Source organism: Sciurus vulgaris (genome assembly GCF_902686455.1).
Source record: "Sciurus vulgaris genome assembly, chromosome: 10".
NCBI classification, from domain to species: Eukaryota; Metazoa; Chordata; class Mammalia; order Rodentia; family Sciuridae; genus Sciurus; species Sciurus vulgaris.
In genome coordinates this window covers 114,012,688-114,032,022 of record NC_136470.1, presented here as the reverse complement: position 1 = coordinate 114,032,022, position 19,335 = coordinate 114,012,688, and the positions used below count along the sequence as shown (strand labels likewise).

The window sequence follows — 19,335 nt, the reverse complement described above, 5'->3', positions numbered from 1 at the left end:
AAAGACTATGACCCACTCCCAAGGTCCCTAGTACAGGTAGAGGCCCCAGCTTCCAAAGAGGCTAGGAGGCAAGTGACTACTCAGTGTTGTATGGGTCTTTATTAGATTTTTCTTCTTGATCTACTGCCCAGGTGTGGTCAGGGATAGTCCATACAGTGTGGCTATTGCCAAAGTGAGGAAGGCCAGCACACCCAGTGGGGCCAGCAGCCCCTCACAGGGTGGGACTCCAGGGACCTTTGTTGAAATAACAGCTTTGGGTCTTCTGCTTCCACCAATGCTGGGACTAGCATTCCTGGTAGTAGCTGGGGGTGCAGTGGCTGTGACTGCAGATGGCTTTGGGTTGGTCTCAGAAGAGGCTGTGACCCCATACATGGGCCTGATGGTGCTGAAGGGCCTGGCGTGAGTATCCACCCACTGCAGCAGGGCCTTTGGTCTCCACTGACATATGCTAAGCAGAGCTAAAACATCACCCTCAGCTGTGTGCGAGTCCACTGGGGCCTGCCCATACAAGCGGGCATAGATACTGCCCAGGCTGTAGCTCTTCCTTGGGCCATGCTCTGAGGGGCCGCTAGCTCGTTCCAAGGCCTTCAGGGCAGCAATGCTGTCTACACAGAAAGCACCATCCATAATATAGGCAAGACCCAGCATAGCCAGCTCTGCCTGGAGCAGGGGGAAGTCATAGCGGTCACCGTTGTGTGCCACCAGGCACCAAGGCTGTGGCTGGCGCTGCAGGAAGGCAAGGAGCAGGTTGGCCAGGTTGTTATCGAAGCATTGACGCTCATGAGCTGCCAGCACAGCTGTGCTCAGACCTGTGATCTCGCTGGCGGCAGGACTGCAGGCTTTCCCAGGAGCCACGCACAATGAGAGCTTGTCTGCTACACGGGGTGGCAGGGGCACTGTGGGTGATGGCCCCTGAGAGGTGAGGGTGCTCTCCAGAGCACATCTGTGGACAGCCAGCAGGCACAGCTCCGTGACCTTGGGTTGGGAGAACGGCAGGCCAGTGGCCTCCAGGTCCAAGAAGATGAGGGTCTTCATGGGACCAGGAGGTGGGGCCTGTGAGCCCATGCTGGGGTAGGTACCTGCTGCTGAGCCTGGGAAGGAGCATGAGGTTGGGGTAGGTCATGTGAGTACAGGGGAAAGATCTAAAGTGAGCAGGGTCTGGGGGCAAGGGTGGGGGAAGGGTAGTGGGCAGAAGTATATTGCAGGCTTTGCCTGCAGTCAGGCACTGTCTGGGAACTCTAGAGCCCATTTTCAGGGCAGGAAGTTGAAGAGGGTGGGGTGACTTCCTTAGAGGAATGACTATACTTTTGGGGAGGGTTACCTCTTCCTCACGTGGGTTTGGTCCTGTTCCTATTGCCCACCTAGTAAGGGTGGGGGAACCCATGAAATTCATGCCCTGCCCCGTCCCCTTGGGGGTCCACACTTACCGGAATAGGCAGGCAGCAGTGACTAGGGAGGGCCAGGCACACACACTCTTGCTGGTCCTGCTGTTGGCAGCAGTGGCGGGAAGTGAAGCTGAGTCTGGGCCCGCCCATGAGCCTGCCTCGTGAGCAAGGCCCGCCCTGCTCATCAGCTTGCCTAGTCTGTCCCTCATTTGCCAATACTCCTCCCTCCCCAGGCATCCCAAAAGGTCTGCTCTGATCCACAGCTGTGGGCCTTCTGGCTGCTACAGTGCACTGGGGCCCTCACGCTGTTGAGAGCCCACCCGGAAGACAGTTGCCCCAGCTGTCTCCAGGTGCCAGGCTAGTTCCAGGTCTCGAGCAGTGCCGTGAGCCCCTGCCATGGCCCTTTTGTGTCTAGTCCTTGGCCCATTTTCCCTGGTTTAGTTCTGACCTAGGGCAGCCTCCTTTCTGCCTCACAGTGGTTTCTCCCCATGGCCCCGGCCCAAAGCAGTGACTCAGGACAATTCCACAGGCAGGCCAGGGCTTTCCTTAAGGCAGATTAGTTACCATGGGGACCATCTCAGTTCCAGCCAGGGAGATGGGGTGGGGAGTTGGGGAAGGCGCCTAGTTTCCCTGGGTCCTTGGCCTGTTCCTTCCCTCCCACTCAGCCAAACAGATCAGACTGGGGAAACAACGCATTCTCAGCAGGAACTGCTGGTCATTGCTTTTAATCAGAGGATGAGGAGAGGATAGCAGCAGTGCTGGTGCCCCCTTGCGGCAGGATGCTCAGAGCCTCAGCCACAGTCCATTTCAGGGTCCTCCAAGTCTGTCTCCGCGGCACAGAGGTCATCCAGGGCTGCCTCTGAGCCAAAAGGAAGAGGGAGGGTTCAATGGTGAAGGCCTGAAGGTGCTAGGGCCTGGGGAGGTCCCACCTATCTTCTCCCAGCACCGGCAGGAACTAACCAGTCCCTTCCATGCCCAGGCCTTGCTCCCTCAGCTACTATGATCAAAGTGATAACAAAAGCAATTCAGACCAGGATATTCTGGAAAAACCGTGACTGTTAGGCCAACTCAACAGATATAAGCAAAGGGCAGCCCAATATATTCAGAGAAGAACCAGTGCATGAAAATAATGTACCTAGTGCTAGAAAGGGCTGTGGTGGCAGGTCTACTGAATAGGAGTCTGACTTGCTCACAAACATCAGGGAGAACCCACATGTGAGTCGGGGCAGGGAGGGTGTCTTAGGGGCTCACCTTCACAGTCGGTCACGTCAGGAAGCCCTCGAATCAGCATGCTGACCCCTGGCATCACCTGGTCATACTGATGCAGGACCTCCACACAGTGCACAGTAAAGAGCTTGTCCTTCTGGGACAGACTGTGCAAGAGCAACACTGTGTCCCGTAGACAACGTATGGTGCGCTTCTGCTGGTCAGTCTTTGGGAGCCCCCCTGCCCTTCGCACGGTCAGCCACTGTCTGTGCAGCATCACTGTGAGAACTCTAACCACCTGGAGTGAGAGAGTGTGCAAACTGAGGTCTCCCACCTTTCTGTGCCCTAACACCTATTCAGCCTAGCTGTCCCAGGGGAGCAGGGTTCTGAGTGGGACCCAGGGACCTTGCACAAGATCCCCTTAACCACAAACAGAGCTGTCATGTTGTTGGTACTGCATACTCACCTCTATACTGCATTGACAGTCAGAGCCAGTGACTGGGGGGGAAGGGCTATACACACCCAGTTTGGCCAGGAGCCATACTGCCTGGAATAAAAAAAGATTCTATTTCATTCTGCCAGAATAAGACCCCTGTCACTGCAAAGGCTTTTTTAGGCATCTCCCGTAAGAGCTCTAGCTACTTTGGCTACTGCTCATTTGTACAAATGGGGTCCCAGAAGCAGTTTTCCAGGTCAGACTCAGGACTAGCACCTGAATTTCACCAATAACCCATCTGCCTCCAGACTCACCTCCAGCTACCAGGCCCCCAAACCAGGACAGAATTAATTATCAGGCAACTTGGTTGAGTCAGAACAACCTGGGGCCCACCTGTACTGTATTTGTGTGGGCAGTGCCTAAACTGAGTTGCTTGATAAGCTATAAGCTGCTTGATAATATCTTGTTACCAAAAAAGAATTACAGTCCCCTTTCTCTCCAGAAAGGAGAGGAGGAGACTTTGTGGGCTCTTATAAGGCGATGAGCAGTCTTCATAAGGGTCCCAGTTTTACCTCTTGTTCCAGCTGAAGCCATTGTGTCTCTGAGGCCACTTTGTCAGGCCTTGATGTGATGTACATGTACAGCAGCAGGAGGAGGCAGCCTTCTGAAAAGGATACTCCTATCTCACTCAGGGTCCCCCTTCTGCAGAAGCCCTCAGGAGGCCCCTGTCCCTGCCCCAACCCCTCCCTCCCTCTGTAGGAGTGCAGGCCCACCTTTACCAGAGTGGGAACAGAGCTGAGGTGCAAGGCTATCATGGTCCATTAGGAGGGAGAGCAGCTCAACAGCCAGTAGCACACAAGGCAGGGGTGTCTCTGGGCTGAGGCACTGTGGCAGCACTGGCAACACACACTGGAACCTGAAAGATGGGCCCAAAGAAATGTGACACTCCCCAAAAGGAGCCTGGCTCATCCAGACCTGGGCTCAAATGCTGCTCCCTCTCGTACTGCCTACTTGCTATGAAGCTGTCTTGTGTGAATGAGTGGACACTAACTTTTATTGCAGGACCGCTGTGGCTCAGAGATGACAGGTCCTCACCTTGCACAGCAACATCCAGTAAATGGGAGGACTCCCTGGATCTGGGATGCCTGGCCTCTACAAGCTCCTGGTCTCTTCTCTGCCTTTGCTCCCAAATAGGGATGCAGGTCATAACTTGGGTATGAGTTCTTGCCCACCACCACAGGGCTGGCCAGGATTCGAAGTGATAAATCACGGACCTGGCTAGGGCTGGATGTTATGAGGCCACTCACAGAGCAAGGAAGACCATTTTCTTGTCAGTAAACCCTGGTCACCTCTGCTTCAGTGTGAGGTGCCAATTGTGGGGCTCTGGGTACACTTTTCCCCAGGTCTCAGGGGCAAATAGCTATGACCAAGGGACCAATAACCAAGTCTCAAGGCGACTGCTGCTGCTTGCTCAATCTGCACAGCCTGCAAGAGCATGAGAGGGAACTGGCCTGGTGGTTGGGGAACCACCATCTAAAACACTCTGTGGGCTAGACTATACAGTATCTTAGCATGAAGGTCAAGACTATCCGTCAGTATGTCACTATTTGGGTGAACTCATTCTATAGCATATCTTGTAAGCGTGCAAGAAGTTGCATTTTCTTTACTTGCCAGCGACCCTGAAACTTTGTGGGAAACTGGAACTTAACATGGTTACCTGCTCTCACTGTTCAACTGCCAGCAGCCCTTAACTAGTAACTATAGTAGGCTCCTGAGAGTAACTGCAAGAAAAATTCACCTTTGTATACAATGGAGTAGTTTCCAAGTTATTTCTTGGTTGAATTGGGAATTTCTTTTTAAATGAAATTTCATGCACAGCCTTTGTATACAAAGGAGAAATCATGCCGTTCTAGTTAAAACTGGGAATGAGCTGGTTGCAGTGGATCACAACTGTAATCCCAGTGACTTAGGAGGTTGAGGCAGCAGGATTGCAATATTCAATTTAGTGAGACCTTTTTCAAAGTAAAAAAAGACCGAGCTAGGTGCAGTGGTGCACGCCTATAATTCCAGTGTTTCAGGAGGTTGAGGCCCCAAATTCAAGGTCAGTCTTAACAACTTAGTGAGGCCCTATCTCAAAATATAAAATCAAAAAATCTGGGGTTACAGCTCAGTGGTGAAGTGCTCCTGGGTTAATCCCCAGCAGCACAAAACAAACAAAACTAATCCCATCCCCCCAACAACAAAACAAACAAAAAAACACCCAAACAATAAACCCTGCTCTGAACCCCAAACTAAAATAGTGAAAAGATAAGGATGATTTGCTTTCAAGACTGGGTGGGCAAAGATGGGGAGCAGGAGAGACACAAGCTTCCTGGCTATTTGTACTGTATCACATACTGTGCTCAACTCCTGATAGCACCCCCTGCTCTAGTTTTCACTATAAGGCAAAGAGGAAGTCGTGTGTTAGTAGGGTTCAACTTGAGCATATAAATATGAGGATTTTTTTTTTTTGGGTGCCAGGGACTGAACCAAGGGGTGTTTTATCACTGAACTATATACCTGGTCCCTTTTATTTTTTGAGACAGGGTCTCACTAAGTTCACTAAGTTGCTGAGGCTGGCCTTACACCTGGTGATCTTGCCTCAGTCTCCTGAGTCACTGGGTTTAGAGGCATGCCCCACCAGGCCTGGTTAAGCATGAGGAATTCTGAAGAGAAGCACTGATTGGAAGATGTGTCAGAGAGTTATGGCAATGGCTCAGAATACTTATTGGTTTAGAATCAACTCCCGCACACTCCCAAAGGAATTTTTCAGACAAGTTTTCCTGCTTCAGGATAGGGTTTACTCAAAAAATACTGACTGACTGCTTAGAGTGAGACAGGCTCTGTGTGAGGCAAAGGATGCAGGGCCATGTATGGTCACATGAACCAGTGAATGGAGGGCATCTGTGTCTGGCCTATACTGACCACTCATTAAATCGCTATCTTGAATACCCCTGTGGACATGTTCAATAGAACCAAGAGAAATGGTAAGAACTTGTTTCTGGAATTCATTCACTTAATATATAGGAAAAAGCAACTAGTCACTATGAGCTGGCTCTTGGATAATGGTTCTGTGCCCCACATACTGCACTGCAGTCCAACTCTGAGAACCACCTTTGGAATGGATCAGCCAGGAAATATTTACATGGAAACTAGGATCCAGAAGAAGTTTTAGGGACAGGCATGCTGAGCTCAGAGATGAGAAAAATTTTAAGGTATGTCCAGCCAGTGGAATCATTCCAACATAGGCACTGGCCTCTTGGAACAGTGCTATGAGGGAAACTGGATGACAGTGGGTAGCGTGGTTATATTTCCTCGGATGCCATCTCACAGTTCTGAACTCCCAAGTCAGGAAATTTTTAGGTACCAGGGATTGAACCCAGGGGCGCTTAACCACTGAGCCATATCCCCAGACCTCTTTTATATTTTATTTAGAGAAAGGGTCTCGTTGAGTTACTTAGGTCCTTGCTAAGTTGCTAAAGCTGGCTTTGAACTCACGATCCTCCTGCCTCAGTCTCCCAAGAGACTGGGATTACAGGTGTGTGCCACCATGCCCAGCTCCAAATTAGGAATTTATGATAACAGTGTGAGCTAGGTTCATTATACTTCCACTTCTAACAGATCCTACGAGAGGCAAGCAACCAATAACTCATGCTAAAAGTAGACACAATGATGACAGGCAGAGACTCAGCAAGGTCAGCTTGCAGCTGCAGACCTTCCCATACGCTCTGCTTCCTTAGGGAACTCCACCAAACTTAAATGTGTTGTGCCACATGGGCTTCACCTGTTCCACATCTCAGGTTCAAAGGCCTCTTGGTTTAGCCTTTGTCCTGGGACAGGATATTCTTCCACAGTGGCTAATAGCTTCTTTTATCACATGTGCCTTTTGCTTACCTGCAGTCCAGAATTAAACCAAACAAACCACTTATTTGGTTATCTGATACCTGGCCCTACTTCTCATGACCTCAGAACTATCTGAACCAAGCCTTAGAGCTGAGTAGTGGGATAAGAAAAGATGTGAGCAATGTACAAGGGCCAAACATTAGACCTCAAGAAGTCAGGGAAGACACATAAAATCATGCCTCCCATGCTGCTTTATACCTGGGCAACAAATCAGAGGAAGCATTTTCAGCTAATTTCACCAAAACCTTGAGGCACTGGCTCAGCACACTGACGTGAAAGTGACCTGTTGCGGCAGAAGAGAAAGCCAATAGGTGAAGTAGCTTCTTCAATAGTGGATGCAGTCCTTGGTCATCGGCAGCCTCCTTGTGGACTGAGATTGTATCTCCACAACTCTGTCTGTGAACCAGGCTCTCATTTCCTTCCCCAGCAGCAGAATCTATCCCCACTCCTGATAGTAAGAGGCAGACAACTGCTCTGCTGTGGCACACCAGGTGCTGAAGAATGCTAAGTGAAGCTGCAGAGAAACCTTCCAAGTTGCTAACTGAGTCATCAGTGCTGGCCTCTACCCCAGAGCTCAAGCAGGAGGTATGTGTCGGAGAGTCCCCAGGTGCTCCACTCCTCTTAGCAGCTGCCAAATCCTGCAGAGCCTGGCAGTGCAAGTCAATGAAGAACTGCACAAGGGGGAGAAGGTGCACCGCTCCAGGAAGCTGGCAGAGTGGGAAGGCCCTTTTATCTCCCTCTGTGTCTCCATCACATAAGCCTTCATTCCTGGCAACCAGATTCAGTCCTGTGAATGCCAGGTTCTGTGCTTCTCTCAGGGCCAAAGGGCAAAACAATCCACTGCGAGAACTTGTACCCCTGAGGCCTGAAATCCCAGTCAAGGTACTGGCAACAAACAAAAGAAAATAGATAAGGTCAAGGGCCTCAAACAGCCTGCCTGCCAAATTCTTTAGTCTCCCTGCACATCCCACAGATCCCCCATGCTGGCCAGGGCCAGAAAGGGACTGACTTCCCAGAGACAATTTTTTTCAGGAGTATTATGCTTACCTGCCAAACCCTGATGGCTGTGAGAGGGTGCCAGTAGGAGTCTCAGAACAACTGCTTAGGAGGTGACAAAGACCTAGGGATGATCCTGGGATCAAAGGCTGCCTCAGGAGCAGATTTATCAAAATGGAGCCTGTAGAAGAAAACAAGGTAATCCTAGAAGGTTCTGACATGGGAGACCTTTTCTATGGCTTCAGAAGGAAAAGGTGAAGACTCTGGATGCAAGTGCCCTCTAAGCTGACACTAAGCTCTGTTAAGATGCCTGTGGGTGCAGAAGGCTCTGAGATATACCTGGGATATACGTGCTCTTTGCCCTTTTCTTTTTCAGATGAGGTCTTGCTGGGCTCAAGTAATCATCCTGCCTCTGTTCATAAGTAGCTAGGACAACAGGAATGTACCACCACACTCAGCTTGCCCTTTATCTCTCTCTTTTTTTAATTAATTCATTTTATGTACTAGGGAGTGAACCCAGTGGTGCTCTGTCACTGGGCTACACCCTCAGTCCTTTTTGGAGGTGCAGAGGTAAAAGATGTGTACTACTGTGTCTAGTTGCCCTTTCCATTTTATAAAGTCATAGTCTTCTACTTGTCTGAACTCTCTGAAGGTCTGCCTGGGGCATGGATTCTCAGAGACTCAGATAGTTCCCACACAATTCTACTGTGTGTGGTAGAGGATGATGAGAGTCATGTAGGTCCCTGCAGGAAAAGCAGTCATTTTGATACCTTGAGTCTTTGACCTCTGCATCCAGCTGTGAGCAAGGCTTTTCTGTACCTCTTCTTGCATTATGGGATTACCTCTCAGGCTGTGGGTCTTCTTATCTGAAACTAGATAAAATGTGAATCAAAAGTTGAGCACAAAAGCACAGGCATTATCTGCAACTCTCACATGCAATGAATATGAAACACAATCAGTTGTTCTACTTCTTTAATGTTGGATAAAGAAAGACCCAAAGCAGTTCAAGATCCCTCACATCGTTTGCCTTTCTCATGTAAAACAGGAATTTATGTAAGGAAGGAAGAAAATTAAGCATTTTCCTTACTTCAAAATGAAATAATAAGGTGAAAACAGTAACCACTAACAGAATTAAGTGGTTACTACTTACAGGGCTAAGTATGGGTCAGACACTGCTCTGAGAGTTTTACACATATCAGCTCCTTTGTTCCTCACAGCAACCCTACTAGGAGGTATTATTAGCTGTTTACATATAGGAAAGTTAAGGCACAGAGGTTAAGGCACTTGCTTACATTAGCTAAGCCAATAAATAATGAGGATGGGATCTATATCCAGGCTATCAGGTTCTACTGTCTGCTTGTAACACTATCCTGCAATACCCTATTAGTTGCCAGGCACCAAAAATGTGAATGGACTATAGTTTCTCAGGAGTGATGTGATGGCCAATGATTTAAAAAGACTGATGGTAGAAAGAGTCGATGTATTTGAATTATATGATGAACTGGTATGGCACCAGTGTATCTACTAATGCTAGATGATCTTTCTCTACACAGTGGCAGTACTCCCTATCTGAAGTGGCTGTAAAACTCACGGCTGAACTACAAAAGGAACACAGGTCCTTGCAATCTAGCTACTTTTCTGGCATAGTCTGTGTAAAATGACTGATGGTTTCAAATGATGGTCACAGGGGCTGAGGATGTAACTCAGCTTAATGGTAGAACAGCAGATGAAGAAACAGACAAAAACAAACAAGAGCCAGGTGCAGTGGCACATGCCAGTAATCTCAGCTATCTGGGAGGCTGAGACAAGGATGCAAGTTTGAGATCAGTCTGGGTGACCTAGTGAGACCCTGTTTTGAAATAAAAAATAAAAAAGGGCTGGGAATGTAACTCAGTGGTAGAGTGCCTTTGGGTTCAATTACCAGTATGCTGAGTGGGTGATGATGACAAACAAACAAACAAACAATGTGCCTGCAAATTCTTTGACACACCTCCCTTCAAATGGTACAGCCTCGTTTCCTCCCCACTGAATATACCAGACTCAGTAACTTGCTTCTGAGAATGTGGCAGAAGTGATAGGATGTGACTTCTGAGACTAGGCCATTAAAAAAAAAGCTTCTGACTGGTTCTCTCTGAGTTTGCTTGCTCTAGAGGAAGCCATCTACCATGTTATGAGGACACACAGTAACCCTGTGGAGAGGGATTATGTTGTTAGCCATGTGAAAGAGTCACCTTGAAACAGATCCTCCAGCCCCAACAAGGTTTCAGTGATAGTCCCTATAGAGCTAAGCCATCCCATCTTAATTGTGTCCCATCTGAATTGCTAACCCACAGAAATCAGGAGAAAACAAATAATTGTTTAAACCACAAGTTTGGGTAGTCAATTCCACCATAATAGATGACTAATAGACTGACTTACCCTCTCTGCCCACAAGAGACTTGTATCCTGGCTCTGTCTGGCAGGGGTGGGGAAGGGACATGTTAGCATTAAAAGACTCCTTTGTAGGGAAAGATGTTTTTCCAAAATGTGGAGAACATGCTTCTGGCTTTATAACCACAGAAGGGCTTTTCCTAGGACTGGAAAAAATTAACTATGAAAGCAAAGTAATGATCTACTAAAATCACTTAAAATACCTGGTTATAAAACTTCCAACAAACTTTAAACTTTTCATGTCTAGGTATTTTGACCACAGGCTTCATCTGTTATTTATGTGTCATCTTTGTCCAGGAGCATAGTGTATAATGTTCATTTGGCATTTTGATCCAAATTACTGAAAAAATATTTCATTTATTTTCATATTTTCCTAATCATCCAAAAATATTGGCCATAATTCCTTTACCATTTCCAATTCCACTAAAACTTTTCAACATGAAACAACCTAATTTTTTTTTTTTTGGTACCAGGGATTGGACCCAAGTGTGCTCAACCACTGAGCCACATCCAAAACCTTTTTTATTTTGAGACAGGGTCTCACCAGGTTGCTTACAGCCTTGCTAAGTTGCTGAGGCTGGCTTCAAACCTACAATCCTCCTGCCTTAGCCTTCCAAGCTGCTGGGATTACAGGCCTGCACCACCACACCTGGCGAACAACCTAATTTTTAATAGGGGCTATTAAAAATGTGTTGAAAACTAAGCAAGTTGTTCAGAGCCAACATCTTCAAGTCAGAGAAGCAGTCTTAGCTCTCTGATCTGATTATACAGTATCAGGTTTTCCTGTTATCAATGAGTGAAGAGTGAAGATGGCCTTCTTTTTTTTTTTTTTGGGGTGCTGGGGATCAAACCCAGGGCCTTGTGCTTACAAAGCAAGCACTCCACCGACTGAGCTATCTCCCCAGCCCTGAAGATGGCCTTCTTTTGCTCTCCTGTCTCACGTGAAGTTATATAAGGCAAGGATTTCAATTACAAGCCCTGCCTGTTATGAGCAAAGGCAGCAGACTATTTAATACCAGAAAAAGATATTGTGACTGACACTGTTAAAATTGCAAGACTTATATTGATAGTTCCAGACTGTTTTGCCAGGCAAAGGGTAGGATACAATTAAGCTGAGCACCTCTGACAGCAAAGGAGGGGCTATTAGACACAGGTTCCAAGGCAGCAAATCAGCAGAAATATTCCAAAGAACCAGGACTGAAATATACTCATGCTTGGGCAAAACCTGTCATGTTAAATAAATTATACTGAAATGAAGACAGACCCATCTCACAAATTTGCTGATCACTTTTCCAGCTTTTTCTAGTCTCAGGTATTGTGTTTATAATGCCTGATTCAGAGAAAGTACTTCCAGATTGCAGGCCTTTATGCTGTGATACCTCAAACCTTATCCAGACCACCTTTGAATTCTTCACAAAAAAGGACCTCTGACCAGGTGGCAGGATCTCAATGGCCTTTTTTCAGGACCAGTTTGAGAGAGTTCTATAGACTTTTTACTAAATAATGCAAAACTTAATCATTCCTTCGGCACTATCCTTACCTGGCATGGGAAACAGAAGGAGCAGACAGTTTATTTGCTCTTTCACTGCTCTGAAGCTTTGTCCTTAATTCATTCATTTCTGCATCTTTAAACTGGAGTTCAGACTGCAATGATTGGAGCTGGAAGACAAAAGAAATATACTTTCAGTGGCACCACCACAATCACAAAAATATCTCTGGGTTTCAAAATCCCAAGCGAGAAAAAGAAAAGCAATGAAAAATACATATGAAAGTTTGCTATGATATAAATGTCCTAAAGTATCAAACATTAGCCTTCTTTCTAAAAGACCGTATAGTACTTTAACTATTGTGAAGAAAATTTGTGAGGGTTCAAATACCAATCCCACCATTTACTTAGCCTCGCTGAATCTATAACATAAATACTGACTTCATCATATTTGGGGGGATTAGGAACAATGAATATAAAATATCCAGCATAGTACTTCATACAATCATTTCCCTATCTTGGACCATGTGATTTGAATGGGAGCTGTCATCTCTTTGGTTATGGCAATTGGGATAGACACCCAACTCAAGTTACACAAGTCAGAGCCTTTCTCAGAATTTTAAAACTTGAGATGAGGGAGTTCAAATTTGAACTGTGCTCTAGAGTTATGAAATATGAGTAGGATCTCAGGAGCTTCTGGAGAACATATCCTCTATTATAAGGATGGAGCCTGTCTACAGCATAGAGAATAAAAGCAGGAGTGAGATGAAATCTCAATGTACTTTTGATTTGCATTTCCCTGACCTGGTAAGGTTTAAGTCATCTGAGGCCTATACACTCCTATCTTGGTACTTGGAATCTGAGTTCAGTACATTTCCTTTTGGTCTAAGCTAGGTTAACTGAGTTTCTGATCTACCAAGAGCCCTTATTTAAGACTGTAGAAATTCTAAGCTAGTGATTTATTCCTGGCTATCACAGCAAACTCAAGATTCACCTAAGTTCTTTTCCAATCCATATGAAGACCCTAGAAGAAAAGTGTATGGCAATTTTGCTAAAAGCAGAAAGTATTTAAGAAAAACAGCCAGGTGGAGTGGCACATGCCTATAATCCCAGTGGCTGCGGGAGGCTGAGGCAGGAGGATTGAGAGATCAAAGCCAGCCTCCGCAAGAGTTAGGGGTTAAGCAACTCAGTGAGACCCTGTCTCTAAAAAACATACAAAATAGGGCTGGGGATGTGGCTTGGTGGTCAAGTGCCCCTGAGTTTAATCCCCAGTACAAAAAAAAAAAAAAAAAAAAAAAAAAAAAAAAAAAAGAAAAGAATAGAAAAGAAAAATATTTAAGAAAAACAAATAACTAAACACATACTTCCTGAAAGAAGAAGTACAAGTGGCCAACAATTATATGAAAAAATGTTCAGCTGGGTGTGGTGGCACATGCCTCTAATCCCAGCGACTCAGGAGGCTGAGACAGGAGGATCACAAGTTCAAAGTCAGCTTCAGCAACTTAGGTCCTAAGCAGCTCAGTGAGATCCTGTCTCTAAATTAAAAAATAAAAACTGCTGGGGATGTGGTTCAGTGGTTAAGTGCCCCTGTGTTCAATCCCCAGTACCAGAAAAAAAAAAGTTCAACCATCTTTAGCAATAAAAGAAATGCAAATTAAAGTTACACTGAGATTTTATTTCACTCCTGTTAGAATGGCAATCACTAAGAACAGAATAATAAATGCTGGTGAGGATATGGGGAAAAAGCACACTAACATACTATTGATGGGATTGTAAATTAGTAGAACCATTATGGAAAGCCATATGGAGGTTCCTCAAAAGACCAGGAATGGAACCACCATATGACCCAGTCATACCTTGGTATTTATCCCCCAAAATGAAAGTCATCATATAGTGATACATGAATACTCAGGTTTATAGCAGCACAATTCACAACAGCCAAATTATGGAACCAGCTTAGATGTTAGTCAACCAATAAATGGAAAAAGAAAATGTGGTACGTATACACAATGCAGTTTTATTTGGCCATAAAGAACAACAAAATTATGTCATTTGCAGGAAAATGAATGGAGCTTGAGAGAATTATGTTAAGTGGAATAAACCAGACTCAGAAAGTCAAGGGTTGCCATGTTTTCTCTCATATGTAAAAGTTAGAGAGACAAAAGAAAAATGGAAAAAAAAAAAGGTGGTGGTAGGGAATCTCATGATAATAAAAAGGAGATCAGGAGGGGATCGGGGGAAGAAGAGGGAAAGAGGAGGTACTAGGGAATGAAACTGACCAAATTATGTCATGAGCATGTATGAATATGTAACAATGAATCTCACCATTATATATAATTATAATGGACTAATAAAAACAAAGCAAAAAAAAAAAAAAAACAAACAAAAAACAAAACAAAAAACAAGCATAACAGACAACTGTTGAAACTTCCCTGGAAGATTTACAGGCAACACTGATCATTGCTTCTAAAGGAACTCATGAGCAGCAGCACATGAGCTATGTCCATAACATGCAAAACAAATACTCTAGGTCACCTTTTTGGAGAACTCCTTTTCTTTGTCACTGAGTGCTTGGGTTTTCTCTTGCTCAAGAAGGAAATGTGACCTTCTCTGTTCTTCTAGAACAGATTCTGTTTGATGCAGTGAGTCACGCAAAATTTTAATTTCCCCGTTTTTAACGAGGACTTCTTCTTCCATTGCCTTCAGCTGTAAATATCAGATTAACAACAGATATTTAGCAAGAATAGCTTAAAGATATACTTGTCACTAATATGTGCAGAATCTTTGGGCTCTAACAGGCATTAAACACCCTTCGTTACATGTCACAGAACCTTAAAATGCCACATTATGTTTCCGGTTCTCTTAGGGACGTACAGATGGTCATATGAAAGAAGTCTTTGTTTTCTCGAAAAACTGCTAACAAAACAGCAAACTTCATGATGATGTGTTCTTCATGTAAAAATATATGCTATAAATTCATCTTAGTGTTCTTCCAGTACATATCTCTTTTTGGATCTGGTATATAGTTTTTTCCCTTTCCCTTGACTTGCTGTTAGAAATCAACTTAGTGTCTTTCAGTCTAAATTTTCTGGCTTTCTTTCCCCAACCATCTTTCATTTCATGGGGACAAATCTAGATACCTGTTTTAAAACATTTTTGTTGTTGTTGTTAAAATGGAGATTGAACCTAGGACCTTGCATATGCCAGGCAAGTACTCTACAAAGCTGCATTTCCAGCCTTTAATTTTATTTTGAGACAGGGCCATCCCAAGTTGCCTACAGTGGCCTGGAAATTTTGATCCTCCTGCCTCTGTCTCTCAAGTAGCTGGGCTTATAGGAATGTGCTATCACATCTGGTTGTTTTAAAACTTTCTTTTAGCTGGGTGCAGTGGCACATGCCTGTAATACCAATGGCTCAGGAGGCTGAAGCAGGAGAATTGAAAGTTTAAAGCCAGCCTCAGCAACTTAGTGAGGCCTTAAGCAACTCAGTGAGACCCTGTCTCTAAATAAAATACAAAAAAGGGCTGGGGATGTGGCTCAGTGGTTAAGTGCCCCTGTGTTCAATCCCCAGCAACTAAATAAATAAATAAATAAAATATAAAAAAAAGGGCTGAGGATGTGGCTCAGTGGTTAAGCAGCCCTAGATTTAAACCCCTGTACCAAAAAAACAAACAAATAAACAAAACGCCTCATCTTATTTTTTTTTTTTGTAGTACTAGGGATTGAACCCAGGGGTGCTCTACCACTGAGCTACATCTCCAGCCCTTTTTTTTTTTTTTTTTTTTTTAATAGTTACAAATTTAATAAAATTTGCCTTATAAATTACAGCAGCAGCCCCAGGGCTCTGTTTGCTGCCCCAAGAAGCAAGAGTTGGGCAAACATCTCCAGCCCTTTTTATTTTTTCAGACATGATCTTGCTAGGTTTCCCAGGCTGGTCTTGAACCTGTGATACTTTTGTCTCTTCCTCCTGAGCTGAGAGTTACAGGCAGGTGCTACTGTATGGAGAGCTCAGTAGTAGAGCATCCTTGGGAGAAATTCCCTATATGTAAGCAAGCAAGGAAACAACTAAAGAAATATCACAAGTTGTCACCTACCTTTTCTTTAAGTTCTTTGTATTGTGTCTGAAGAACTTCTAATTCAAAATTATCTTTAACTGGAGCACTTTCTCTGTTTTTCCCTGAGGGATTTTTTGACATTCCATCTAACCTACGGACCTTATGAACACCTGTAAGAAACAATTTCCATATACATTTCAGAACCCAATATTTTCCTGCTTTTGCCAGAAAATGCAGAATGGAATTGCTCTTGAAAGTAAAGTAGAAAAAAGATCTAGCAAGCAATATACATCAGTATTTTCCAACCTAAGAAAATGATGTAAAGATATAAATGATCCTTAGAAGTAACAGACCCTAGTACCTACCCTCTTCCCAAAGCTCACCCAATTTCAAGGTCTCATCTAAACGCTGAAAGGTACCATGGAGATCTCACAGGCCAGAACTGTGATCTATTATTCAACAATATTTACTGAGCACCTACAATATGGCAGGCACAATATGAATCTCTAAGGATACAATGGTGAACAAAACGATCCTTACCATTACAGGACATTCAACAAATAATCACAGGAATAAATGTAAAATTACAACTATAAGAACTGCAGAGGACAAATATAGGAAAGCCTATAATAGTGGAATCTGACCCAAGTGGAATAATTGGAATGCTTCCCTAAGGAAGACCTTACTGAGCTGAGAGCTGAAGGACAAGCAGGAATTAACCAGATGAATGGAGATGAGGAATGGGTGGAAAGGACAGTTAAGTATAAGAAAAAGCATGTGCAATTCCTGTATTGTAAGGAAGCAGGGAAAATTCAAGAAAGTAAGAAAGGTTGGTGTGGTTAGAACCCAGAGAGAAGAGAGGAAAGGGTCAGATCATATTGACTGGGCCTTACAGACTGTTAAAAATTTGATCTCTATACTAGAAGTAGTGAGAAGTTACTAAAGGGTTTTCTTTCTTTTTAAGCTGCTGAATAAGGTTTACTTCAAAACAATGCAAATCTGTATTAATTAAAGGGTTTTCAATATGGATACTCATATGTGTCTGTGAGAAACAAAGTCAGAACTGAGTTCTGAAAACATCACTCTGACTTAATGGGAGCCAAGACTAGAAATGATGAGTCAATTTAGCAGAATGCTCTCTTTAAGTATCATGGTGGCATAGATCAGGGAATCGGTAGAAATGTGAATAGGATGAATTCCAGACATGGATTAAGAAGATAAAGTTGATACTAAGATTTAGGAAGGAATTAGATGTAGGGTTAAGGACAGGGGAGGAATTGCCTTGTGCCACTGGATGGAGAGTGGTACTGTCACATGAATAGCTGGTCATTAAGGAGTGCTTTCTGAATTTCTGTTTTGACTGCGCTGCAGACGGTGAAGGCTGGGTTTCCAGGAAATGACCGTGTGGTTTTTATGATGCCTTAACTGTGAAGTACAGATGTCGGTTGACCTTAAGACCATTCTTTCTGGCAGCCCCACAACATTTCACTCATTCCTCAAGGAGAATATGATCTCCATGGAGAAAGGAATTTTAAAATTTTGTTCATTGCTAGGTCTGCTGTAGTTCCTAACCGTTGGGTACCTACACAGAATACTCGTTGTATAAAAGAATAAATCTCTTTCACTTCTTGCCTGTGCCAGGCCCCTCTTCTACTCATACTGCCAGAAGGGAACAGTGGCTTAATAAAATTCAAACCCTTTCACGTGGGTAGTGATGGTTCTGATAGCGGCGGTAGTTGTATTCTAAGGATCTCTGCTTAGAACCAAGAACTGCGTGGACTAAACTTTAGAAAATAAATGTTAATCTCGCGGCCCACACTTTAAATCAGCTGTTCGACATCCGATTTCCCCCCAAATCAGAGGACTTCTGGAACACAACCGTTGCTTAAATCAGGGTTTAAAAAGAAGAAAAGGCACCGTCAGACACTGGCAGCACTTGCTTCAGGATTCCGAAGTCACAGCCCTCAAGAGGTGGGGGGAGGTCTGCGCCACCCGCCGGGGAAAAGACCCTCAGGAGCACTCACTGGATACTTCCAGAACGGCGGCCGGGCATTGGCTCAGGGCCTGTGACGCGAGGATGTCGAGCTCCTCCAGGTCATCGGCGGTGAATTCCCCCTGCGCGCCGAATGGGTCTTCGGGGTCCGGAGAGGCGGCCACCGGGAAGCCCCGGGCTCGTTTGCTGGGGGGGTGTCCTGTGCCGGGCGGCGGGCCAGGGCGAGGCGCCAGGGGCCCGCTCCGCCTCCTGCTGCCCGGCCCGGGTGTCCCAGCCATGTCTCCCGTGGGCCCCAAGCGTCGGAGGGCACTGATCCCAACACCGTGGGAATGAAGACTTAGCAGGACCAACCGACCGCGCGCCGCCGCTCTCCTCAGCTAGTGCCCCGCCCCCGAGGTTAAGGGCCAATTAGCTGCCAGCCCGCAGGCGCGAAAAAATGACATACACAGGAGCGCGCCGCCGCGTTCAGCCTGGCCTCTGACTGTCTCGGCCCCGCCCTGTCCCGCGCATAGCGCTAGGAGCTGGATTCGCTAGTCTGAGATGGGACTCGGTGTGGCGCTATGAGTTACCCCGAGTGCGGGTCTGAGACGTATCTGTCCCATTTCTGCGCCCCTTCCCTGCACTGTATGGAGTGGAGAACCGGGCAGGAGTATTTGGCTTCACTTTCGCCCGTGTGCGCTTGAATCGAGGCAGGCGTCATTCAGGGGGTGTGGTCTTTTACCTCAAGGTTCTCCCTGCCAGATACAACTTTCACTTACTGAGAGACTCCCTAAGGGAGAAGGCTGGAAGAGCGGGGTTGGGGGCGGAGTATGAGTGGAGCTGTTGTGAACAGGCATCTTCTATAATAGTAAATGTTTCAAATGTGAGCATTTGAAGTTGGTCTGGCTGGGGAGGAAAGGTCTGAGATGAAAAAGGATCCTGAGGAGTGTTGTGCTGGTGTTAGAGGGGATGAGAATTGCTCAGACTGTTAACATACATTCATTCATTCCTCTGAGAGTGCAAGAGTGTTTTTGTGCCAAGCGTTGGTTGTATAGAGTTGAATGAGGCTCAGGAGGTCAAGACATCCCCTTTCCCCGAAATGTCCCGTTTTTTTCCTACAGGTTGGAGTTAGCAAGAAAAATATGGTAGGACTCAGACAAGAATTCAACATGAAAAACGAGGTGAGAGTTATGTGAAAAAAGTTGCTGTTCACTGGTACATGCCCCAGTGTCTGCATATAGCAGACTATATGAACAGATGAACTACTCAGTAAAAACATGATAACTACGACTGGGGACACATCTCAGTTTGTAGAGTGCCTGCCTTGCAAGTCCAAAGGCCCTGGGTTCAATCCCCAGCACCGCAAAAACAAAATAAAACATGGTAACTTGGACATCATAATAAAGACAGGTTGTTTCCTTTCCAAAG

The 19,335-nt window shown here is 45.4% G+C and overlaps 2 protein-coding genes across 5 annotated transcripts; both read right to left on the bottom strand.

The window, feature by feature from the left end:
- Positions 1-80: 80 nt before the first annotated feature.
- Positions 81-1,566, bottom strand: TREX1 (three prime repair exonuclease 1). The gene is made up of 2 exons (XM_079155641.1): positions 1,428-1,566; positions 81-1,091 (listed from the first exon to the last, which is right to left on the bottom strand). Exon 2 carries the CDS (start codon positions 1,063-1,065, stop codon positions 121-123), a length of 945 nt encoding a protein of 314 aa, XP_079011767.1. The 5' UTR covers positions 1,066-1,091; positions 1,428-1,566; the 3' UTR covers positions 81-120.
- Positions 1,567-2,104: 538 nt separating this feature from the next.
- On the bottom strand, positions 2,105-18,355 carry ATRIP (ATR interacting protein). Of its 4 annotated transcripts, none has more exons than XM_079155492.1 (13): positions 17,960-18,355; positions 15,975-16,105; positions 14,417-14,587; positions 11,936-12,054; positions 10,384-10,541; positions 8,736-8,837; positions 8,017-8,146; positions 7,168-7,854; positions 3,801-3,943; positions 3,600-3,688; positions 3,058-3,138; positions 2,637-2,889; positions 2,105-2,244 (listed from the first exon to the last, which is right to left on the bottom strand). In XM_079155492.1, the coding sequence occupies exons 1-13, from the start codon at positions 18,204-18,206 to the stop codon at positions 2,177-2,179; spliced, it is 2,379 nt and encodes a 792-aa protein (XP_079011618.1). In that variant the 5' UTR covers positions 18,207-18,355; the 3' UTR covers positions 2,105-2,176. The 4 variants fall into 4 exon arrangements, with proteins under 4 accessions (XP_079011618.1, XP_079011620.1, XP_079011617.1 ...); XM_079155494.1 differs by having other exon boundaries at positions 3,807-3,943; XM_079155491.1 differs by having other exon boundaries at positions 3,600-3,691; positions 17,960-18,354.
- Between the last annotated feature and the right edge of the window lie 980 nt (positions 18,356-19,335).